General features: G+C 43.3%; 1 protein-coding gene across 1 annotated transcript; it reads right to left on the reverse strand.

Moving 5' to 3' along the window:
- Positions 1-10,912: 10,912 nt before the first annotated feature.
- On the reverse strand, positions 10,913-26,475 carry TNNI1 (troponin I1, slow skeletal type). Its single transcript, XM_060277489.1, is given in 8 exon segments — positions 10,913-11,084; positions 13,703-13,813; positions 16,100-16,276; positions 17,067-17,156; positions 17,838-17,969; positions 19,417-19,458; positions 21,991-22,025; positions 26,319-26,475. Coding segments are annotated over 7 exon segments (741 nt in total). The 3' UTR covers positions 10,913-11,084; positions 13,703-13,705.
- Between the last annotated feature and the right edge of the window lie 46 nt (positions 26,476-26,521).

A 26,521-nucleotide genomic window follows, 5' to 3' on the forward strand; every position in this document is an offset into this window, starting at 1 on the left:
TTCTGGCAACTCATGTAGCCAAGCTGGTGCCAAAAGTATTGCTCTGCTTTCCTTTGGACCACATCAGTGAGGCCGATAGGGAGGTTTTGTAGTCTGGGCAGCCCAGGACCTCCATACACACTACCCAGACTTGCACCCTGGGGTGGTCACTTCAGTGCTACTAATGCAGCGATTTGATTTCACCCCTAGAGACTCACTCCTTTGTCTCTTGAGTCAGACAGATGCCAACAATTGTCATTAAAATTTAGCTGACTACCACCATATCTATCTATCTATCTATCTATCTATCTATCTATCTATCTATCTATCTATCTATCATATCTATCTATCATCTCCAAGGGTCAGTAACAAGCAATAAATGGAAACAGCTGAAGTATATGGAAATGCAATGGAGTATATATTAGAGCTGGGGGGGGGGGGGATAAAACTATTTCAGATAATCAAAGACTGAGCTGAGTGGGACTTCTGAGTAAAGCTGCTATAACTGAGCTGATTAGAAGAAACCCCCCTGTCCGGATTCTTGCTCAGAAACCCACTGCTTTTGAAAGCCATTATGGTACCATGGACAGTGTGCTTTTTCTCTTTTTACAACTTTGAGGCAATCCATGGTTCAGTCCCTGCTGATGCTCCAAGCTTGTTAGTAAAAGATGATAAATAAAAAGATGATAAATACAGTCTCTCTGTCTCTCTCTCTCTCTCTCTCTCTCTCTCTCTCTCTCTCTCTCCCTCTCCCTCTCCCCCTCTCCCTCTCCCTCTCCCTGTGTGTGTGTGTGCAGATAAATATATGGTGAATTTACATATTTGGTTCTGAAGCATTTTTCTAAAAAAAAATTACATAAGATATTGACAAAAACTGTCAGGCAGAGAGCAAAAGCAAGGAAACCTCCCCATCTGTAAATGCAAATAATATGAATTTGCTTCCATCATTCATTAAACAAGTAATGTCCTTTAAAAATGACATTCATGAGATGTGCGTGAATTCATGCTTGTTGTGAAAGGGTGTTGTGAAAGGATGTCAACAGAATGTTTCCTTCATGTGTGCAGAGGGGAGTGGGGGGATTAACTAATATTACCATTGCAACTGAAGTGTTTGGTTTTTTTAACTCCACAAAATATAATTGTACTAATCCATGAGGGAAAATGAACCTGGTTACCTCACCCTTATGATGTTCCATGTGCAGGAGGTTTTAGACCAGGGATGGGGAACCTGGGAACCTTCTGGGAGTTGCTGGAATACAGTTCCCATAATCTCTGGCCACTGGCCATCCTGGCTGGGACTGATGGGCATCAAAGTCCAAACAACATCTGGAAGGCTACAGGCTCCCATCTGTTTTAGATGCTAAAAACTTAGACCATGTATACTGGATATCATGCACATCTGCACATCCAGATAAATACTATAATTAAACACTTAAACATTGTAGCATTTCAAAAATCCTGCTCAAAATCCAAGGTGGGTTTTTTAAAACAGCTTTTTAGTTCATGTGATTAGCATGAAGGAGAGAGAAACATGATGGAAAAGATATAGATAGATGATAGATTAGATAGATATAGATAGATGATAGATAGATAGATAGATAGATAGATAGATAGATAGATAGATAGATAGATAGATAGATAGATGATATATATGTAACATCACAATAGCCTATTCAATGTTTTAATGTCATTGATGGAGGAGCAAGTCTTGGAAGCAAACAAAATTAAAGGGAGTTACAGGTAGGTAGCCGTGTTGGTATGACGTAGTGGAAACAAAATAAAAAAATTCCTTCCAGCAGCACCTTAGAGACTAACTAAGTTTGTCATTGGTATGAGCTTTCATGTGCATGCACACTTCTTCAGATACATTAAAGGGGTGGCCTGTTGATCCAGTGGACTGACTAATGATGTTAAATTGTCGAGAATAATCTTTTGGAGAATATTCTTGAGAACATTCTCAAGAATATTCTTGGTTAATGAAGCAGCAGTGTAGATGACACAGAATTTACAGTTTGTGGAGAATATTCTCCGAATAATTTTCTAACTGCGAATATTCAGTGTCTCCACACCGGTTGGGTGGAGTCACGTGTTGCATTCTCGTCCAATGCCTAAGCCAATACCACTCACATGCTTAGTCGTTGTTGCTTAGTCGTTTAGTCGTGTCTGACTCTTCATGACCCCATGGACCAGAGCATGCCAGGCACTCCTGTTTTCCACTGCCTCCGGCAGCTTGGTCAACTCATGTTCGTAGCTTCAAGAACACTATCCAACCATCTCGTCCTCTGTCATCCCCTTCTCCTTGCACCCTCCATCTTTCCCAACATCAGGGTCTTTTCCAGAGAGTCTTCTCTTCTCATGAGGTGGCCAAAGTATTGGAGCCTCAGCTTCACGATCTGTCCTTCCAGTGAGCACTCAGGGCTGATTTCCTTAAGAATGCTAGGTTTGATCTTCTTGCAGTCCATGGGATTCTCAAGAGTCTCCTCCAGCACCATAATTCAAAAGCATCAATTATTCGGTGATCAGCCTTCTTTATGGTCCAGCTCTCACTTCTATACATCACTACTGGGAAAACCATAGCTTTAACTATACAGACCTTTGGTTGTGGCCTTTATTTACCCATTAACTTAAAATCACGTGTCCTTGTGTCTTATTTACTCCACGCGGGTGACGGGTCATCAAGGCACAAAGTACTTAATTCAACAAAGGCACAGCTGAAGGGGTCTGGTTCAGGTGCTTTTGTGAACCAGGCAGATTCCCCTTTCACAATCCCTTCCTCACTGTCCCCTCCCTTATTTTTATTCCCTACATTTAATTTTCTCATCCAATAAACCTGAGCAACTGGTTGGTTTGCCAGCAATCTCCCGTCCCGCAGGCAGAAAGGGAGGGGAATTTTCTTGTTTGTTTTTTTTTAACAGTTGACTGCAGACTGTTAACATAGCATTATTTTAATGAAAGGTTCCTGACTGCAATTACCCTCTGAAATGATAAATCTGTCAAAAGTCTTTCTCCTCCATTTTTAGCAAACTTTCCTCTCCAATGTGCTCTTCTTAAGCAATTTTTCATGTGTGCAGAAAACTCTGTCCAACAACTTCATAACTCTCCATTAGTATTGATGAAGCAACAGACCTTTTGGTTATACACCCAATGCAAAATTAAGCTTCAGAAGTCATTGCCATGGGTTATTGTTGAGGCTAAGAGCTTAGCAGGCCTTTCAAAAGGATTAGGCTTTTATAGGGACAGAAAGGAACACCTACAGTTAGCATAGACATTTCTAAAGGACTGAAAGCCATAATGTTTAAGGGATTAACTGTAACAACAGTAATTCAGAATTAAAACAAATAAATAACAAGTCACCTAAATCAACAGGCAGCTTTACTTTGGCTTGTGGTGCATTGCTGATAAATGTATATTAAGAGCATTTTAAAGTGCTATAAAATGTGCATTAATTAATAATAATAATAATAATATCTGCCATTATATTACACTGAACCAATCACCTTGGTTCTGTAACCAAGCTGAATTAGTGTTAAAATGAGACTGAGAAGATTCAGGTTCAAATCCTTGTTGGGCAACCAAACTCAGAATGTCATCCTGGGCGAACCTACTCTTCCACTTAGGGTTACTTTGAGGGTAAAAGGATGGGGAAGGGATAAGAATATAAGACAATCCTGCTGGATGAAGCCAATGGCTCATCTAGTCTAGCTTCCTGTTCTCACTGTGGCCAGCCAGATGCCTGGGAGAAACCTGAAAGCAGAACATGAGTGCAAAAGTGCTCAGCTCCACCGAATATCCAGAAGTTCTAGCGTAAAGAGAGAAGGAGAAAACGTTTTCTCTTAGCCACTTTCTCCATGCCAAGCATAATTTTGCAAACTTCTACCATGTCAGAAGTCCGACATTTCCGAATGTGTTAGATTTCCAAACATTGGAGTGGTGTGTGTGCTGAGGGTCTCCTTTTATGGCTTCGATCCAGACTTTGCTCCCACCACTCCCCACTTCCCCCACAGTGCCTTGCACCCTTTGAAAGTTTGCTCCCGAGAGCTGAGACTCTCTGGAACAGTGTAGGCGGGGTATCTGAGGGCCGCAGTGGGAAGAAGAGTGTGCAGAATCATCTCATCTCCCTCCTCCAGCAGGATCCCACCAATAGATTGAAAACCTTCCTTCGACAGAAGAAACATAACACAGAGCTGCAATTCTCAGAGTTCCCAGAGAAGGGAGGTTGATTGTTAAACCACTCTGGAAGTTGTACCTCTTTGAGTGGAATAGGGTTCTCCTAAGAACTCTCAGCACCCACAAAAATTACAATTCCCAGCATTCTTTGGCCAAAAGCATAGCTGTTTAAGTGACACAATAGTGCTTTTAGTGTATGGTGCAGATACGGCCTTAGTTAAGGTGTGTGGCGTGTTGATAGCCGCCTTCCAACAAATGCAAACCACAAAGTTTTGATGGCCTTGTACTTGTATCACAGAGAGGCAATAAAATTATTATCTTTCACCAGCAAGTGAGTTTTATTACACTGCTTTAAAAGATTTATTTCCCAGTCTAGTCTTCTGCAGAGCTATCAGCGCCCAATATTTCCCAACCAGCAATTATGCTAATCTCATGTTAATCTGAGGGGGGTAAGGGGAGTGTATGGTTGGTCTTATCATTCTTACCTTCAGCACTTTTGCTTTTCTTTTGTGATCAGCAGTTGGAGCTAAGATGCTATTTGTACATCACCATAGCAAATCTATTGTGTGTTCTGTGGGGAAAGCGCTAAACTCACAGCTTATATCAAGAGATAACAACCATTTTCCATTATGGAGACTTTGTTGAGATTCTCAGATGAAAACCTTGAACCATCCAATGTGAAGACCTTATATATATATACCATATATATATATATAGTCTGCTAAAATGAAATTATCGCAATGATTATGAGAGATCTGTCTCTTCAAACAGACCTTTGGTAATTAACTAAGGTAGTTCTGTGGTGTGATTTACATCCTGTTTTGCAAAAGTGCTCTGATGCAATTGCATAAATGCCATGCTATTTTAGAGAAGAAATCTTGGTGGCACTTCCAGCAAGAAAAAGAACAAATATATGGGAAAGAGATGTGACCACTTTGTGGCATAGGACTGTGAAGCACAAAAGGGAAATTCAATGCAATGAGAGAGCTGCTTTGGGTGCATTTTTATGGCAGATTCTCTGGCTGAATGCACACAGTCCTTTTGCAGAATGAAAATATAGAATATGTCTGCATCTTCTATGGTGTGTGTGTGAGAGCAACTGAGTCCAAAATCTGTACTCAAATCTTTTTTTCCTCCTGAACTCTCCGAGAACTGCCTTGTTTGTTTGTGTGTGACAAGGTTTAATCAGCAATTCTCTTACCTGCTCCAGCGAGGGCATCCACTGGCTCCCTGGGGGGCAGGCACAAGGTAATGTTTAACTTTATCTCTACTCTGTTTCTGGTACTTTAGCTGAGCGAATAAGCAATGTAAAAGAGCCCAGTGTTGTTGTTTTTAAGACAAGCTGTACTTCTGACCGAAGCAAAACTCGAGGTCATTTAGCCATTACTCCTACCTTCGTTCTGATTTGCCCATTTCCCAGAGCTGTAGAGGCTGCTGCTGACCCACTTGAAAGGAATAAAAAATAAGGCATCCCCACCCAGCAGATCTCAAAGCATCTGAGAAGACAGAAACCTAAATATATCCCAGAAGCAGGTTATTGCTTCAGTTTCAACAAAGGAAAAGAGAGTCCCGTCCTACCTCATTTTTAAAAGCTTGGTGGAAGGGACATGCCAACTATCTGGACATCTTCATAGCTTCCATTCAGTTACAAACCTCTCACCTTGCTCATGTACACTGGAATCTTGATTTCTGGACCTTGTGCTTGCAGTTGAGCCAGTGCTGCTATTAGCCCTGGATAAAGAGCTTTTGCTTACTTTCAAGTGAGAGTTGTTGTCATCAAGTTTTGGAATAAGAGCCTCACATGAACTTGGTGTGGGATCATTGAATAGACAAGTGTTTTTAACTGTAAGTGCTCTTAGAATGTTATTAACTTTTAAGGACATTTTAGGACATTTTAAGACGTTTTTGCAAGTCACCCTCTGCCATTGTCCAATATACAGTGGTACCTTGGTTTGCGAGCGCCTCGGGGAACAACCGCTTCCGTTTCCGACCCCCGTGGACCCAGAAGTGTTTACATCCAGGTTCTGCTGCGCTCGGATGCGCAGAAGCGCTCTATTGGCGTTTCACGCACGTGCAAAAGCACACCTCAGGGAGCGACCAACTCGGGGTGCGACCGGCTCCCCAAAACCAATTGTGGTCGCAAACCGAGGTACCACTGTACATACACACGGGCATACAAACTATTTTTGCACCATTGCACTGTAAGCCCACTACACTTCTTTTCACAGAAACTAAACTGGAATTATTCATGACCACATAACTGCCTTAATTCACAATCTTGTATCGAGGTTCCTTTTCCACTTCCGTGCACAGACAGACAGACACAGGCACCTTCTTTTCCTTGCACACTGCCTCAAATGTAACAGAGAGCATAACTAACAGGAAATCTTGATGGTGGACCAATCCTGATCTAGAATTATGTAGGTGAAAGATCAACAACAAAAACTGCACCTGTGACACTTGAGAATTCACTGGAGCATTATACAAAAGATGATGAAATTAAATCAATGTCATCACTTACAAGACTGCATGACTGACATGGGAATGAGCCACTCCACACTCCAACCTAGGTGTCCTAGGTGTTTATAGCAACTTGTAAACTTTACAGGGAACACTAAAATGATGGGGAAATAACTAGGCTCTTTTATGTGCACATATGGGACAAAGAGGAATACATGGGGCCTGCAGGTCAAACCACAGATTTCCTTTTCTTTTACTAATACAGTAACTGAATAGAGGGTTCCATTGTTAGAGATATTTGCAGACCTCAAAGTGTGTAAACTAAGGGATTTGCACCTTAAATACTTTGTTTTTGCAAGTCCTTCTCAAACCCTTCTTTCCATTATCTGCTGCATAACCAGTGAATCATACATAGGCAGTACATAACCAGTGGATCATATTTCTCTTTGTCCTGAAGATTCATGCTATAAATGTGAGAATTTCCACATTTGTTAGAAATGTAAATTTCTAGGCCCTGTGGTTGCAGAGAAATCCAGCATAACCCTGCATTATAAAAGCTCACTGGTAAAAACAGACAGTTGCTTAGATAAATAATTGCCTTGTTGTTGTTGTTGTTGTTGTTGTTGTTGTTGTTGTTGTGTGTAATATCATTGGATGAAACCCATTAAAAAAGTAGAGCAAGCATAAAGTCACTTGAAATCAATGAAACCAATGTACCCAGTCTAATAAATTCAATGTATAAAGTACCTCAGTGAATCTGTACAACAGCCATGTAAAGTAGGCCTGTATTATTACCCTCACACAGCAGATGGAGAATGGAGTCTGAGAGATCAGTAGGTCACAGAGAGTTGGTTATCCCTACCCCTGCCCCAAACACAAACACCTTGTTGGCTGGTGGAAATTTTGTTTTTCTTCCATAGAGAATAAGCACACCTTCCTGGTTCAGTTGTAGGGTGGGCCAATAAAGCCAGTCATTCTGCCTTGCCATCAGTTTTCCTGCATTGGGGTTTGGCCAGCAGCAGCTTGCAGACAACGTGTTCCAAGGAAGAGATTGTTCCGTTCCGTGGGATCCTTGCCTCTCCCGTGCTGCAGTGTGTTTGCAGTGAGGCAGTAATGCATAGTTTGTGCCTGTGATGAGCCTTCGCTCGGAGAAGGTTTGCTCATATTTGATCCTCAGCACTTTGTACTATGACTGGGCACATTGTTACCCACCTGGGCACATTGCCACCGACAAACCACAGCAGATCAGCACGCTGCCTGCTGGGATGCGCTTTACCAGTAACTAAGTTCACAGAGTTCTTTGTGCATCGTAGAAAAATGCTTCCACCTCATGCAGCAGGAATGCGGTCCTCAGATGTGCCAGGAGTCAGTGGCCATTCCAGTCTACAGCTGGAGAGGCAGGTTAGCGCTCAGGCTTATCTAAAGCTGAATTCCTAACCATAATAATAATAATAATAATAATAATTTATTATTTATACCCCGCCCATCTGGCCGGGTTCCCCCAGCCACTCTGGGCGGCTCCAGCCACTCTGGGCAATTATTTATCTAAGCAAACTTACAAAACAGCTGGATTGTATTTTGAGATAGCCAATGTAGTGTGCGTGGATCTCCACTTATGCAGTAGAGCTTCTCCGTCCTGTCCTCCCCACACAGGTAAAAGGTAAAGGACCCCTGGACGGTTAAGTCCAGTCAAAGGCGACTATGGGGTGTGGCACTCATCTCACTCCAAGGGAACCAGCGTTTGTCCACAGACACCTTTCCAGGTCATGTGGCCAGCATGACTAAACTGCTTCTGGCACAATGGAACACCGTGACGGAAGCCAGGACGCACGGAAATGCCTTTTACCTTCCCACCGCAGTGGTACCTATTTATCTACTCGCATTGGTGTGCTTTTGAACTGCTAGGTTGGCAGGATCTGGGACTGAGCAATGGGAAATCACCTGGTTGCACAGATTCAAACCACCAACCTTCCGATCAGCAAGCCCAAGAGGCTCGGTAGTGGTCTAAACTACCCCAAAGGACTGCTGCCAGTCGGTGCAGACTCAGCAGAGTAATCTTCCTATGTTAAAGTCTGGAGAGCTTCCAGAGCAGCCTCTGGCACAGTGCATGGCCCCAGGGCATTGCATTCTGGGAATGCAAGAAAATGTGATGCAGAAGGCTCAAAAAGTCATGAGACCTTCAGCAAAACATCGTTACAAACCCTCAACGAAAGACCTTCTGGTTTTTGTCTGGGATTGTCAAGAGTTATCAAGCCATCCTCACGTCCTCTTTTTCATGTGTATGTAAAATGAGAGTCATCATCATAGCAATCCATAGCTAAAAGTAGAAGTCAGCAAATGTGTCCTTTCTTTCTTTGCTCTTCGAAATATGGCAACCCAATAATCTGTGCCTATATGATATAGAGGGTGTTGCCACCTGCTGGCAATGAGTGAACTTACATTTCGCATCTTTCATCTATGGCATTGGAATTTGAAAACAACCTTTTCAGAATGGCAAATCAGGCTGATGGTGCCAAAGGCCAGAACTCTAATGTATCTGCCAGAGATGGATCAAATGATCAGGACAGGGGAAACTCTTCCCTCCTGCAAGGGAGATGGCTTGGCAGTAGGAGATGGCAAGGATGCAGCAACTGTGTGCCACAGGCCTCCAGTCACTGCTGGTGTCAGGAGGATGAGGGAGGAGCTGATGGTGAGCTGCAGACACAGGATTGTCTCCTCCAGTGTGTTTACACGGCACTGACCTTGCCATGGCCTTGCTCCTACCCTTCTCTGCCCCAGTATGCAGCAACAATGTGGGGGGCAGCTGGCCAGGTGAGCACAGCTGCCCCACCCCTGCTGCTCTCTGCTATTGTGGCTTGTGTGGCTATTATTATTGTATTGTTAATCTATTCAACTTATGCACCACCCTATACTCAGAGGTCTCAGGGCAGTTCACAACAAGACTACAACATATAAAATCAAACCAAAAGCAGTAACCCAATAAACCCCCACCTCCAAAGAGCCACATTCGAAAAGAGTATTGGATGTCAATAAGATCAGCCAAAGGCCTGATTAAAAAGGGACGTTTTTGCCTGGCGCCAAAAAGTGTATAATGAAGGTGCCAGGCAAGCTTCCCTGGGGAGAGCATTCCACTGCAGAAAAGGTCTGTTTTCATGTTGCCACCCTCCTGACCTCTCAAGGAAGAGGCACACGAAGGAGGGCCTCAGAAGATGATCTCAGGGACCGGATAGGTTCATCTGGGAAGAGGCAGTCCTTGAGGTATTGCGGTCCTGAGCCGTTTAAGGCTTTATAGGTCAAAACCGGCACTCTGGCACTTATGAAAGGTGAAGTGGTCAGAATGCTGTACCTAAACTTGTTTTCTAAAATACACGCCTAATTCTCACTATCCTGTAGTAGCAAATCTGTCTGGACTTTGCTTCTTCATTCTTCAGACAGGAGTGCATATTCAAAGCTCTCCCATTCAAAGTAATTCTCCCACAAAGAAATGTGATGTCGGGAAGTGGGTGATCTGAGCAGCAATTAATGCAGCAATATCAGGGGAAGCATCACAGTGCAAATTGTGAAGCAGAATTAATCCATCACTAATAAATACACTATTATTGCATTCTAGAACATGTTGCGGGATACACCCACAATTAAACACCTGCCAGTAGGGCCCAGAGACAGAAGGCAAAACAAAGCAAGCTGGTGCCCTATTCGTAGGGAAGCAAGAAGATGTGGAATGGGCAATATGGGAACAGTGAAATGGCTCAAGCGCTTCCCACCTCCATTAAACCTCATGATCTCGCAAGCAACAACGCAATCCACCCACCATCATGTATGGCATTCAAGGAAACTAGAAAGAAACACATTCTGTGTATTCATACTCAGTGCTGCTGTGTTGTTGTTTTTTAATGTACAGAGAGAAACATCTCCCCAAACTGCATGTATCAGAAGAATCAGCATGGAGAGGGCTGGGGGACTTTTTGATTGAGAAAGACAGAGCACCAAAGCTTCCCTAGCAATGACATTAACAGCATTTAGTCAGTAAGTTACAGCATCAATTGAGCCCCCTGTATGGTCAAAAGATATGTGCAGCATTATTTGTAAAGGATCCTCTTTCCTTTTGCACTTTATAGATTCATAATCTCAGAACCGGCATGCCTCTCCCTCTGTCCCTAAGAGAATGCAAAGTGCCAATGATATGGCCTTGGAGGGAAGACTGCAGTGCAAGATCATTGCAATAGTCATCATCAGGACTCAGGCTAGCAAGATGCTGGGTGCTTCCATAGGAAGCTCAACGGGCTCATAAAGGGCTGAGAGGGCATGAAGTGCAAAGTCATAGTGATCTTTTAATAATGTCTGTACATGCAGCGACTCTACAGCTAATGCAGGAAGATGAGGCAAGGTGATGGAGCACTGGGGGTGGGAGGGGGGCGGGAAGGGAAAAAAGAGGTGCAGACTCTGTGCGACAGGATCTTCATCTTTCCATGCAGGCCCTGGAAAAGAATGGAAAGCAATTGTTCAATTAAACTGCCTCACTTACAGTGTTCACACAGACACTGTCACGATCTTTGAAGTTTTTCCTTTGTACACACAGCAGTGTTTAATAACAAACATTCCAAGCAAAATAAAATAAATAACTTAAGTAACAATAAAATAAAATAAAATGCCCATCGTGGTTGGACTAAGTAGCCAACACTATGTGACAGTTGAGCGACGGCCAAAGACTAAGGAATAATGACCATTACACCCACACTTTCTGTGGCCACTGCTTTCTGCACTGCTATACCACCCAGGTCCAAACTATGCTGTGTTATTGTCAACTCTGACAGCAGAATTTCTGCTCTTCTTGTGCCAAACTTTTAATGACTGAGTGCATTTATCCAGGCAATGTGTCACTAGATCCCATCACTTGGCACTGTATTACATGTCTGTCTGCACCAAGAGCATCATGTGATGACTCCAACTGCAAGGAACTAAAACAACAACAACAACAACAACAACAACAACAACAACAGGCTACTTAGTGCCCATTCCATCAGGCTACCTGAACTGTTTCAATCCCAACTGGTCCTAATTGTAATCCCTGCGTGCCCATCCTCCCCCCCTTCTGTGCCATGTCTTTTAGCTTGTAAGCCGGTAAGAAAGGATTGTCTTGCTACTGATCTTGGAAGCTCCTCTGGGATGCTTCTTGGATGAAGAGTGGGATAAAATGCTTTAAATAAAAGGAAAGAAAAAATTGGACCAACAGGAACCTACTGGAAGGGGCAGCAGCAGGAAGTGAATAGGAGGAATGATAGTTGGGTTACACACAGTCATCTCACCAGCCAGGTTTTAGCTGAATGAGAATGGAATCCCCCTCCCCCCTTAAGTATGAGCTGGCTGACTATATATCCCTTCTCAGAAAAGTCAGAATTCAACATAAAGGCTATGGAAGATGGAGGGACAGGAGGAGAATGTGGTCAGATTCAGACTTCAGACTTCTGTTTGCAGACCACACTGGTTTTATTCGTTTGCTAGCCTTAGTCCTGTTTCCTCTTCCACATCTTTAGTCTAGGAATGAGAAGTGAGGATGTGGTGCAGTGATAGCTCTCTACATTGTATAAAGAGAAGCGACTGCTGGCCTGGTGATTTTCAGGACTTGATCCTGAATCGTACAACAACCTCCAATACAGTCTCTAAGGCAGGGGTAGCCAATGAGGTGCCCTCCAGCTCTCATCACCCCTGACCTTTGGCTATACTAGCCAGGGATGATGGAAGTCGGAGTCCAACAACATATGCAGGAAAAGAGTATGTAGCAGTGAGCACCATTCCTAATTTGTGGAACTGGTTAAGAAGCCAGCTGACTCTGACTGGTTCTAAAACAGTTCAGTGAGATTTGGATCACTGTTTCTGACACTGAATGGCATGCAGAAAATATGAAATAATTAAAAGCTTTGTGTCTGAACAGATATATTCGGAGATTCAAAAGTTGTTTGCCATCATTATCTCGGAGACAACGATTCAGTGCCCTGATCGGTATGTCCATAACTCTATCAGCAAGTCAATTTTCTGAGTCCCGGCTGGCATCTTAATAGGGCACTCTCATGTTCAGGCTTGTAAACATTGAGGCATGGTATCACATCTCCTCTTTCCAAAGCTGTGAGGCTGCCACTCTATTTTTTTATGATTGTTGTGAGATGCAAAGCACCTCGTAGAACTGCAGTGGGGAATCTGTGATTCCCATCATCTGTAGTCAGCATGGCCAATGGTCAGGGATAGAGATGGGGAAGAAATTTGATTCAGTTCACATTGAAAGCCAAATTTATCAATTCACATTCTCTGAAACTGTTTTGAGAACGGAAACACAGCCATCCTCCAAAATCCGCACTTATTTGGCTTTTTGCAGTGCAGTTCTCCAACTAAACGATAATGTATATGCCAGGGGGAAATGTGCATGAAAATGAACAGTGAAAATAACATCCAAAAATACACTATATTAGGAGAAACTGCTTGCATTTGATTGTACATTAATCAAAACTGCATGCAAAATGTTTTTATTGGGAGAAATTCTCACTAAAATGAGGAAGCGGTTTCTTGAGGATTTTTTTTTAAATGCAATTTTCTGCAGAAATGTGGAGGAACCAAAAGAAACAAAATTTACAGAGCCTTCCAACCTTATTCAGGGATTATGGGAGTTGTAATCCAGCCCCACCTGGCAGGCTACAGGTACCCTATCCCTGACATATATTATCTAGTGTGTGCCACCAAATAAGTTTGAACCTGTTTTACATAAACAGGCAGTAGTTATTAAAGAGGAAAGAAAGAAAGAAAGAAAGAAAGAAAGAAAGAAAGAAAGAAAGAAAGAAAGAAAGAAAGAAAGAAAGAAGGCACAGCCTAAACTTCCACTATTGAATGGAGCCAGGAATGGAGCCAGGAAAATGGTGCTGCTTGTATATCCATGATTCAATGGTTCAATTGCCCAACATTGCCCACTGAGTGGCTTCTGCATTCAAGGAAGTATCAGTCAGGATATATATTGTGATGATGCTGAGACTGGAACCCTTTACCAATGATAGCAAAATTGTTATGGATAGGAAACTAAATATATAGGAGTAAAGTAAGACTGTCATACTTCTCACTGTCCTGTTGGCGATTTGGCAGCATCAAACATTTTCTTCCTGCCTTCCATTCCTGACATGGCCTCCACATTCTTACGCCAGTCACCCACTTCTACAGGACGCTCCTGTAAAGAAACCAGGAACCTTACCTTAGTACCATGAGAACAGTATAGTAAGGGCAAATTCATAGCACCAGAGCTGTATGTGCATTGTGTGATCCCACCTTAACCACCAATTAAGTGCAGTGTGGTGCACGGACTTTGGCATCTTGAGAACTCTACTTTCATGTCAAAGTTTCTAGTCCTCATGGCTGTGAAGGTGAAGGTGGGTGGGTAATGCCCATGGCATCTCAAAATTCAGAGGAAAAGGATTAGGCAGAATTTTCAAAGGCCGTGAGTTGGGACTTTGCATTCTGCATTATAACATCTTGCCTCTCTCCAACAACTGGAAGAGGATGTTATCCAAATTGGCTTGGGTGTGTGTACACATGTCACAGAATCCAGTGCAAATGAACTTTTGAATGAGTGAAATTCACACATACTCAACTCTATGAGGACTATGCCTGCTCCTTGCCCACTGGCAACCCATCATAAGCAGACATTGTCATGCCCAAGATTAAATGTTTGCATGTTGAGTAAAATGTGTTTGTGCAGACGTTCAGAAAGTCTTATTATTATTATTATTATTATTATTATTATTATTATTATTTAATAATAGATTTATTATTCATACCCCGCCCATCTGACTGGGTTTCCCAGCCACTCTGGGCGGCTTCCAACCGAATATTAAAAACAGTATGGCATCAAACATTAAAAACTTCCCTAAACAGGGCCGCCTTCAGTTGTTTTCTGAAAGTAGAATAGTTACTTATTGCCTTGACTTCTGCTGGGAGGGCGTTCCACAGGGCGGGTGCCACTACCGAGAAGGCCCTCTGTCTGGTTTTGCCCTCTTAAGGTGGAAGCCAATAATATCAGGCTGGCCAAATACCGGTATAATCACAGCCAAACATGGAGTTTTAAGTTGACGTTTTAATCATTGTTTTGCTAAGGTTTTCATTGTTTTAAGTTGGTTGTTGTTTCATTGTGCATTATGTATCTTATGGTTATCTGTAATCTGCCTTATGAGGGCTACACCCTGTGAGGTAGCCTAATAATATCCACATAAAACAAAGAGGCCAGGCTCATCACAAACATGCACTGACCACCACATTTTCCCAACATGCCCCCAGTGCATGCAGAAAACATTACTTAAACCAGCCTTTCCCAGCCTGATAGCCTCCAGATGTATTGGACTATAGCTTCCATCAGCCCCAGCCAGCATGGCCAATGGTCAGGAGAAATGGGAGCTATAGGCCAGAATATCTGAAGGCTACCGAGTTGGGTGAAGCTGGTGTCAGGCTCCCTTCAGGCTGGGAACCAAAACACACAAGCTCCTTGTATGGCTACCACACCCTTAGAGGTTGGAAAGAGAGGCCCACGCTAGTGTTCAGGGAGCTTAGCATGCTCTGTTAACCATGGGATACTTTGGGTATCGGGTTCAAGGCATCTTCTGAGCCTAAATGGCATTGTGCCAGAGTTTGGGCCAGTGTTTGGCAGGCACACCAGTGTCTGGGCCAGCTCCTTATCAGGAATTTACCGCATGCTGACATTTTTTTCAGATCTGAATGACTTTATGAGTAATAAAGACAAAGAGCCAGAACATTAATATTTGCTTCCTCCATATGCAAGCTTGCAAAACACACTGTATGTGTGGTGAGCTCCTCTATGTATTATGAAATAGTTTCTGTTAACTACTGATATTGGAAAAGCTAATATTCGAAACAGATCCCCATATGCTGGTCCAAGCAGTGATTTTTCCTCCTAAGAAAAGCAAAGTGTGAAGACTTTCAGCTCACTCGAAGGCTACTTACAAATGTTACCATTGAGATAGGGATCAGTAGGTGTGGGAAGACGTGGGTTCAGCAGCCTTCGTCCATGATTTCAGCCCTTCAGTATGTGTGCAGCTGCCACAAATGAACTATTTCAAAAGTGCGTAGCACAACTCTTCAAACAGCTAAATCAATCATGGACTGTCTTGACCGTGAGTCAAAACAAGACACAGTAGAAAGGTCAGCATGAGGAGATGTACAGACCACAGATAATGAGCAGCTCAAATAAACAATCTACCACAGAGGGGGTCTGGCCATGTGTCAGCCTGGCCTCAGTTGTCCATGCTCTGGTGACCTCCAATTTGGACTATGTGAATGTGCTCCATGTGGGTCTTCTTTAGCAACTGCTCCCTTGAATTTAGATGGTTGGGAATATCCAAAGGATAGCATTATCATGCTATCATGCAGCCAGTTGAAAGTTGAAAGAAGGTCAGCACACAGGTAAACCTTTCCTCCATAATCTCTTTAAGAAGCAACCACTGACCTTTTCTGTGTCCTCCTTTTTGACAGACTTGAGGTTGGCTCTCAAGTCCATGGATACTTTGTGCTTAGAGCCAAGCAGAGCCCTAAGCATAGCGTCTGCAGAGACACGGACCCTCCTCAAGGGAGGACGTTTGAATTTTCCCCGAAGGTCAAGCACCTTCAATTTCAGGTCTTTAATCTGCAGAACAGGAGATCAGAAAAGAAGCCTCATAAGGTCATTAATGGGCATGCAAGGTCTAAAGTTAAGTTGGTCAAGCCTTTTTTTTCTAAACAGGAAGGAGTTAGCGTGATCAGACTATCTTTCTCTGCTGCAGGAATGGATGCTCTGGGAATCCCCTAGTGCTAACAGTGAGCCCTCACACCTTCCTTTGTGGGCGCCCTTTGCGGGACCGCGTGCAGCAACCTGGGCCACGTGGGACCCACCAGCTGGTTGGGCTGGCCTGCCTCCCTGTGCTAGTCATTGGAGGTTCCCGCCAAACCTCAGTTAACCAATCAGCTCCACTGGGAGGTGGGGCCAGTTGCATAAATAGGAGGCGGAGCCGGCAGCAAACATGCGGACAGCTCCGGAGAGGCATTCCTGGGGGCAGTTTCATGCCTGAATCTTTTGCCACGCTCAAACAAAATAGAAAAGGCACACTGGGTCTCCTTTTCCCACTATCTTTGTGCACTTTGTTAAGCAGCTCCTGCACCAGGAATGTCAAACCTGAGAATGTCAAGAGAGCTTCTGAATGGTGACAAACTAGAACACATGATCAGCCCAAGGGCTTCATTAAAAAAAAAATCCAGAATGATTATAGATGTTCCAGGAGGTGGTGAATGTTCCTGTTTTCAGTTCAAACCAGAGATCTCCACCTCCGTTCTCTCAGGCCTAACTGCCCTAAGAACCAGCTCCTGAGCCCAAGAATACAACAATGCACATTTACTGTTATATTGTGAAGATAGCAGCAGATGTCATTTTGTTTTCTTACCTCCCGCATGTTGTGGTTACATTTTGCTTCAATGTCATATCGCTCCTCATCCACAACATCTACCTTCTCATGTAGCTCTCTGCACAGATCCTAGAGAGAGAGGTTGAAAGGAAAACGGGTGAGCTGGCATTTTTCTCCAGGACTAGTTTTGATAGAACTACTACACAAGAAGGCATTTTACTTTTCCTTCTTATCTGGAAGATATGATGTATTTTTGTAATGGGGGGAGTCTCTCAACAGCAAATTTGGCAAAGAAAGAAAAAGAAACCGGACAAAATAAAAATAAAACATCTGCTGACATTAATAGTACAACAATTGTCAATACAAACCATCTCAGTTTAAACATATAAATTGATATATTCCCCTTGAGACAGTTCTTTTAAGCACCTCAAAGCTCTGGTCTAAATAAGAACATCTCCAGTGTGAAGGAAGAGACTTCTTATCTACCTCTGGCTGCATCTACACAGTTATTTTAAAAACGCTCTATAAATGCTCGGGGGGGGGGGAGAGAGAGATTTCAAAGCTCACAATGGAAAATTTCTTAGAGTTCCAATTTCAGCTCTACAACACCATCTGGTTTCACAGTGTTATAATGCATTTATAACTTTTTATTTTTACTAATGTAGCTGAGTCCAAAGGCAAAAAAATACAGCACAAGCTGGAGACCTAACTCCTAGTATGGCTCATCAGAGCTCCATAATGCTCAACAAGATCAGCAAGTCTTCAGAAGCCATCTTTACTTCCACACAGCTCCCTCAACCAAGAGAGTACCTGGAGTTGGGCAAACGAAAGTCCACTGGTCCGCAGAGGTGAGACCCTCTCTGCCAAATACCTCTCCTTTTCTCCTTGTTTGTCCACTTGCTCTTGTTCCCACTGTTCTTTAGCTTTAGCCAGCATCAAACTCTGAGACAAAGAAGTCGAAACATTTGAAATTTGTAGGCTTTGAGAAAGTTAAAATGATTACTGTATAGGTATTGTTATTGTGTGTATTTGTGTGTGTGTGTGGTATGTTTTTTAATGTATATTTTTAATAGTGTTTGTATTTTTTTCTTTTTTCTCTCTGAATGTATAAAATCAATAAAAATTATTATTTAAAAAAAATAGGGGGGGACTTGGGGAAGTCCCAGAAACAATGGTTTGAAATTTAGAAGAAAATTAAAATGATTATAGGTATTGTTATTGTGCGTATTTGTGTGTGTGTGTGTGTATGTTTTTTTCTTTTTATGTATATTTTTATAGTGTTTGTATTTTTTTTCTTTTTTCTCTCTGAATGTATAAAATGTATAAAATCAATAAAAATTATTATTAAAAAAGAAAGAAAGAAATTTGTAGGCTTTGAGGTTTTGTTTCTCTTTCCCCACCAACGCCCCCCTCCCCTGCTCTGTTGGCTGCCTGTTCCTTTGGAAGGCTTGGAGGCTGCAGTAGTTGGTGTGATGGTCAGCAGGGCACTGAATGTTTATAGTTCAGGATGAGAGCCTGTGCAGTCGGAATACTGATGAGATAAAGTTCCTCACTGCTGTTCAGAGGGAGAGTCCTATTGGCACACAGCTCCCCCATCTTATTAGGATTCCAGGAGGTATGTCCAGCTGCCTTTGTCATACAAAGTGACTGGCTGGGGATTTTGTACTGAGGGATAAGGATGGCTGTGTGTTTGTTTACAGGGAACCAGGCAGAGGGCCTTCTCGGTAGTGGCACCCGCCCTGTGGAATGCCCTCCCATCAGATGTCAAGGAAATAAACAACTATCTGACTTTTATAAGACATCTGAAAGCAGTCCTGTTTAGGGAAGTTTTGAATGTTTGATGTTTTATCACTTTATTATTATTATTATTATTATTATTATTATTTTATGTTGGGAGCCACCCAGTGTGGCTGGGGAAACCCAGCCAGTTGGGCGGGGTATAAATAAATTAGTAGTAGTGAGTGTTACTAATTAATAGTATAATGTTTATTTTAATAGGTTGTTAATTGATTAATATTGTATTGTATTTGTTTTCTGTTTTGTACATTGCTTTGAGATTCTTTTGTCTTGTTTTTAATTTCTAGCTTTTACATCACTTTGAGATTTTTTTAAAATTAAGACAAGTTCTAAATAAAAGAAAAAGACAAGGAGAGGGATCCTTCAAAAGATCATTTTTTAAAAAAAAATCAGCGCTTCCACATTTTCTGAGATGTGAGTTCTGTCATAGGTCAACGCAAACGTCTCACAGGCTCCCCCTACAATGGTGGAATTCCTACACAATCCCCAACATTTGCTTAGGATAGCTTCTCTTGTGTGCAGCACACTTTAACAAAAGCACCGTAGCTGGTTTGTGACCTCTAAGAGGATCTGGGGTCGCATCCCGACTCACCTTCAAAAGGAGTTTGCGCGAGGCTGTGATTTTGGATTTCCTCTGAGGGAGAAAGAAGAAATATGTAAATAAAGGAAAGCCACTTTAGAACAAATACGTTTTGCAATCAGTTGCAGAGTTGCACCGAAAAATAAAAAAAGAACCCAGGCGCAACACTTACCTCCCTGCAGAAGTTCATTTGGGTGGAGGAATAAAGACAGGAGAAAACAGAATGAATATGAGGAATATAAACTTCTGCTCAAGAGAAGAATAGAATTGCTACTGTATGGAAAAGTAAACCCATCACACCTCTACTTCCCACTAATCCAGCGATTTCCAGAAGAAGTTGGAATTTTCCTACCCTCCCTATGCTTTGTTTTGGGTCACAAATTGTTTTGCGAAGTGCAGATTTGGAAGGTTCACCTCAAAATGTGAATTGAACTGAATTCCCGTCTCCATCCCTAGTAAGACCTTATCTGGGAATATGGCTGTTTTGCTTTCATTTAGACATGCAATTTAGATGTTATTCAGTATTTCTCTACAGTTCAGCTGTTCTTGGACCCAAATTAAACATCACACATTCTCACGGGGTTTTCCATAAAAGAGAAGCATCCTATTTTATACGTTGACATAGATATCCACAGCTGTTTTCAAACCTAGAGATTCCCCACTTTATGGTCACATCTACTAGTGGGATCATGGATTAGTTGTCAGTGGGGGAGCTGTGCCACTCTTCCAGTAGTGGGCGATGACATCCCTGAAACAAAAGGGCTGAATGGACTGGCTACCTCCAGCCTAAGGGACAGAGAAAAGGAACAATTCCTTTGCTAAATCCCATTTTAGAACCTTGCCTCTAAGCTTGGGAAGTGTAGGTTCTTCTCTGCCATCTAGTGGCTGGTTTGTAGAAGTGGTTTGTGAGTCTTACTAACGCTCTCAAAACTCAAAATTCTTTTATAAGTAAACTCGCTAGGCAGCCTCTGAATATTTGCTATTCAGCCAATGATCACTGAGTTCAAAATTTCATGTCTTACCCTTGATATCTGACTGTATTTGACATGCCATGGCCTTTTGAATTTAGCAGTATTGGAAACTAATGCCTGAGAGCTATTATTTCAGACTTTCTACCTTTGGGGAATGCTTTTCTCTTCACACCATACCTTTAAAGCACTCTTATACCACTTCAGCAATGGTGGTTGCCCCCAAAGAACCCTGGGAACTGTAATTCGTCAAGGGTCCTGATGAATCCCCAGCATCCTTAACAAACTATAGTTCCCATGATTCTTTGTGGCTGTTGAAGTGGTATAAGTGAGCTTTAAATGTAGGATGTGACCTACAACGGAACCTTTGAACATCACAGAGAATTTAGGGGCATGCGCAATTCACACTAGGGAGTGTTTGAGGACACTATTGCCCACTGTGAAATGATAGTGTGTCCTGGCTTATGTCTGAGCTAGCATGCATAGGATTGCACTAGAACAAATCTTGATATGGCACTGGTCATGGGATTGCCATTGAAAGCAACAGCCCTGTATCACATTCTGTTTTCCTCCCACTGGTCAACTCTCCTTGTTTCCCCACTATGATACAGGTGAACCTCTGAAACAGGTTCATGTTTCTCTTGAGTTATCAACTTTGCAAGTCCTTGGTCACATGTGCAAACTGGAGAAACTGTGATGTACACACACCACACTGATGCACATCCCTCAGACATGTATGCAACCATACAACACAACCACACACATATGCAGCCACACACACATATGCGTGTGTGTCCGCGCGCGCGCACACACACACACACACACACACCCTGGGGCAGTGGGCATCTTCTTGGAATGCCCAGCTGGGTAGCCAACAGCAAATCTTCCCTCCTAAGCTCTCCAAGAAGATCACTCCCCAACCCCACAACCTGGGGTGCCAAATTTGATTTTAAAAAATTGGGGGGGCAGGTAAGCCCCACCCTGCATAATCGAACATGACACAATGCGGACACACCCTTTGAGTGGAAATGCCCATCAACTTTGTGGGGGCCTGGCCCCCACAGCCCCTAGGAGTTGGCTCCTATGCGCACAACTATTAGGGTTGGAAAATGCCTCCTTTGGAAGCCAATGGAAGATTTTGTTCACTCTAAGTGCAACAAGGAAGCAGCAATTGGAGGCTGCAGTTGGGGTGGGAAGTATTAACCATTGACTCACCAGTTCGGTTGCCCAAAACTGCCCTTCCCAAGTGGCAATTAGGCTTGAAGAAAGCCTAATTCTATTTGGCTAAAATAGAAGGCTTCTTTCAAGCCTACTTTCCATGGCGGATGCAACGAGACAAGGGTGCCAGTGTGCTCATAGGTGCCATGTTGGCGATTCATGATCTACCTAAATCATTTCTGGGGAACAGGAGAGAACTGAATGTGGAGCTGACATCTTTTTCAGCAGCATTCCTCGGGACAAGTCTCCCAAATCTACTTCCGCTCTAAGTGCCAGGTGTCATGCATGAGTTAATTTAGGCCAAAGTCAGAAGAGGAATCCAGGAAGCAAGATCCAAAATAGATGTAAATGGAGGACACCTGAAGTGGCGACAGGCAGACGTGGTTGTTGTTTATCTTACTTACTGTTCAGGCATCGTGCAATTGAATTGTGTGCCTACAATTTGAAAGAAAAATAATCAGCAATAAAAAATGAAACTGAAACCTAACCTTTAAACACCAGCACAAGTTCAGGGTCAGCCCTACACACAAACATAATTTTATTTGCATGCTGCCATTCCATAGTTCAAACCATGCTCAAGGTGGTTTATAACATGAAAAAAATACATAGTGACTATATAACAAAAGTTGTCATAAACAATAAATAAAACATCAAAAAACCAAAACCAAGTTGAACAATTTGCACATATATCATAATAAGATCTACAACAAAGATACAGAAAATTAATGGCAATAACAGCAACAAGCCCTGAACAAAAAACCCTAAACAATACGCCAGCCCAAGAGCCTATTCGGCAGCCTCAGCTTTTGTAGCTGGAGTCAATCCAGGCCCCACCCTCCTAGTCCAGGTGCAAAAAAGGCCTACAAGGCAGGGAGCAGTTTCTCCAGGACTCACAACCAAGGTGGCCTCTGGCCTCTTCAGCAGCCTCAGCTTTTGTACCTGGAGTCCATGAGGGCACCACCTGCCTAGGACCCACTCATAAGACAGAATGAGATGGACAGCAAGTGGTGGGTGCTGGTAGGATGCATCTAGCTGTGGAGTGGGCCAGAAGTGTGAGTGACACACAGCCTCCCCTGCATCCCCACGGCTAACCCTGCCACCTTCAGATGAGGTGGTGGACCTGCATCGTCTGGTCACTAGTGTAGAAGCAATATTTATCGGTCAGTCCAGTCAGCTTCTGTATGTGGAAGAGTGTGTGTGTGTGCCAGCCATCTTGCAAAATGGCCTCAGGCATTTCAAAAAGGCAGGTTTTGAATAACAACAATCTGTTGAAACAGCAATTAAGCTTTCAATGTGTTTATTTAATGTTTAATCGTTTGGTAATAGATAACACTATAATCAGAGAATTGTAGAGTTGGAAGGGACCCCAAGGGTCCAACCCCCCCAGTCCAACCCCCTGATATACAGGAATCTCAACTAGATATGTACCTTGTTTGTAGTGTTTCTGCAAAACTTTATGGAGCTAAGCCAGTGATAAAACTGCAGAGTGCCAGTGGGTCATTATTCTATATTCTAGATCAGGCATCCCCAACCTGCGGCCCTCCAGATGTTTTGGCCTACAACTCCCATGATCCCTAGCTAACAGGACCAGTGGTCCTGTGGGATGGTGGGAACTGTAGACCAAAACATCTGGAGGGCCGAAGGTTGGGGATGCCTGATCTAGATGGCTAGAAATGATGAGGATACTTTCCCCCTACAGGTGCTGCCTGGTACTGCTACCCCAAATCCAAAGAGTAGTCACTCACATAACCTACGTAGTTGTACCTACCGTGTTTCCCCCTTTTTAAGACACCGTCTTATAACTTTTCCCCCCTCAAAAAACACAGGGTGGCTTACTTTTGGTGGGATGTCTTATTTTTTTATTACCGGTACGGTTTTTACGGTTCAGGGCGCTGGCTCAGGGCACTGCTGGGCTGTCTTGAGTGCTCGGCGCTGCAGCAGCCCCCAGTTCCGGGTGGCGGGGTGGCAGGCGTCTTTGGCCGGGCCAGGCAGAGGCCGCTGGCTCATGCGCTCCGCCCGCCGCTGCAGGGCGCTCCAAGCTCCTTGGCCGGGCCAGGCAAGGAAGAAGCAGTGAGCCCAGCAGTGGCGGCAAGCACGGAAGTGGCAGGGATGGCGGTGGACGAGAAGGCAGAGCGCGGGGATGCAGCCAGCAAGGCGGGAGCGCGATCAGCTGTTAAGCGGAGCTCTTGGAGCGCCTCATCATAGCTGATCGCGCTCCTGCAGTGCTGGCTGCATGGAGTGACTCTGTGAGTGGAGGTGCCTGTGGAGGTTGGTTTCCGCGGCGCGGAAGTATGGCTTATTTTCGGGGTATGTCTTATATTTCTCAAATACTTAAAAACCCTGCCATGGCTTACTTTATGACTACGTATTAAAAAAGGGGAAACAGGGTATTTGGTCCTACCTTTTAAATATCAGGTTGGGCACACTCTATATTGTGTATCCATGGAACAGCATTTAGACTATATGGATGGCTTGTTCCAATTAACTTCTGGTAAAATCATTCCACCAGTTCTTAGAGGTCCACTAATTGAAGATGCAAAAAAAATACAATTGTCCCACACAAGGTGCTAAGAAAAATGAGGTCCTAGGCAACCCAGGAGAGTTTTTCTACCTCTGCTCAGGCATTTGCTGTGCTATTCCAAGCCGAATCATCTAAATACGTAAGAGGCAGGGAGAAGCAGAAGACACAAGACAGGCTAGCATCTGATCAAATTAGAGACTTCTGGTCAAGATGGAGCATTACTCTCCCAGAATGTCTCTGATAGCCAGCACACCTCTATTGTTTACTTTTTTGGACCTTCTGCTGCCATGGAGAGAGATACTAGCAAAGCTGTGATGTGCAGGAGGTCAGCCTCAAATTCAAAGAGCAAGAAATGCCATAGACAGGAGGCTGTGCCATGTCAAGCATATCTACAATTCAGCAACTTGGCTTCAAGGGCTTAGCTACTTCTCGAATGCTAATTGCTCACAACCCCTCTCAGTCCCTCAATTTTTACAAAATTATTTCTGTTGACTGACACTTTGGAGGGTAAGATAAGGAACTTCCCTGAGAGGGATCAAGTATGTGAAAATCCAAGTCTTATAACACATGAGTCTTAGATGAATGCACACGTTCAAATTTCATGTGTCTTTTTTTTAAAATAAAAATTCAATTCAAATTCATAATGCATTTTTGGTCTCACTTTTGCATTCTCTTAAGAAGCTGGTTTACACTCAGATTATTTGAAGCTTGCTTGCATCTGAGCAATTTTATAGGTAGCATAAAAGATTTAAGAGCTCCAAAATTCCCTGCAGCGTACTAGCCTTCGGCAAAATGACTGCCTATCCGAAACCATTCTAAATAAATGTAAAGTAAGCATAAGTAAATGTAAAATGGGAAATCCGATTGTAATGAAACCCATGATTCTCAGGATTCCTTTGACTATAGGGCTGAAGAGGTAACTTTGAATATTGCAGTATTTCTAATACTGCTGCACACTTGGCAATATCACAATTTTTCATCCATAATTTGACCATAGAATTTCTTTTGTTCAGCTGCAAAAGCCTCATTTTCATTCCTACTCTCTAAACGGCTTGACACCGCTTTGACGGCTCATATATATGCCCGCTTTTTGCTCAGCAGCTTCTACCTTTAAGTCCTTCAGCGCATCTGTGGAGCCCATGTCTTCCACAAATAAGATATCCATTCATAAGAACATACGAAAGGTTCTCCTGGCTCAGACCCAACGCTCATCTTGTCTAGCATCCTATTCTCACAGTGGCCAACCAGATGTCTATGAGAAACCCACTGGCAGGACGTGAGCATGGCAGCATTCTTCTGACTTGTGATTCGTAGCTATTGGTAGCTTCATGCTCCATAAATGTCACTCGGGAAAAGGTATGGAACTTGTGGAATACACATCTGTGACTCGATCATTTTGCTCTTTCAAATGAACTGTCTCAGTGCTCTCCGTATCACTATGGACGGCATTCAGGAACAATTCCTCCAGTTTAGTTTCTGCTAGATAAATTACCCTGGCATAAGCAAAGTTCTCTCGAAGTTCTGTTGGGAGTCAGCAAATTTCTTTGACACCACCATGGTGTTAACAAAATGTAAGTATCCACAATAAAATAGACAGAGAAGGCAAACTCAGCATAGACTTTTATAGATGCACTCACCACAAATGAAGACATAAAAATAATTAGCACCATTTCTGCACCTGTCATCTACAAAAGAGCTGGAATTTGATGTGGGAGAAAGTCAATTTGTTTTTTTCAGAATTCCAATTTCCCCAAGAGCCTATTGGATCCTGTTAGACACCCAGTCCCCTCGTGCAATGCCTTTTCCATCAGGGAATCTGATCACTGCCATCTGCTCTGGGGAATTTTCATAAGCGTTTCTCTTCAGATCTAACGCTTCACCAACCGAAACCTGCCCTTAAGCTCCTGGCTAATCTATCTGCCTAGTATTTGCAAAGTGCTCCAGATTGAAAAGGGGAGGAGGGGAAAACCATCTCAACCAGCCTGCGTCTGCATTAGTGCCTACATGCCATTGGCACCGCAAGTGTAATTGGTTTTAATGGCAGTTGCCTGGGTGCATCCCCTCCAAAGCTCCTGCTCAACCAGCTGGTATTCTCATTGCCTTGAGCAAAATAAGGTGGTGATTTCTTTCTCTCTGCTCCAACCTATAAATCAACACATGACTATACCTCCCGCCCCAAGGCTAACCCTTTGATGAAAACACCTTACCTAGCGCAGTCCAGGCGGGAGGGAGGTGCTGGCTGAAGGATGGAAGATTTCAGACTGTGAGGAGATGAGGAAAGGATGGGGGTATTAAGCTGAAGCCAGACCGCAACTGGTCAGTAAAAATAGAACAGATACAGATACCCTTCTGGGACGCCTGCATTCACAGAGCAAGAGGCGATGTCTAGAGATGCAGCAGACCCCACACC

Source organism: Zootoca vivipara, chromosome 7, assembly GCF_963506605.1.
Source record: "Zootoca vivipara chromosome 7, rZooViv1.1, whole genome shotgun sequence".
Classification (NCBI taxonomy): domain Eukaryota; kingdom Metazoa; phylum Chordata; class Lepidosauria; order Squamata; family Lacertidae; genus Zootoca; species Zootoca vivipara.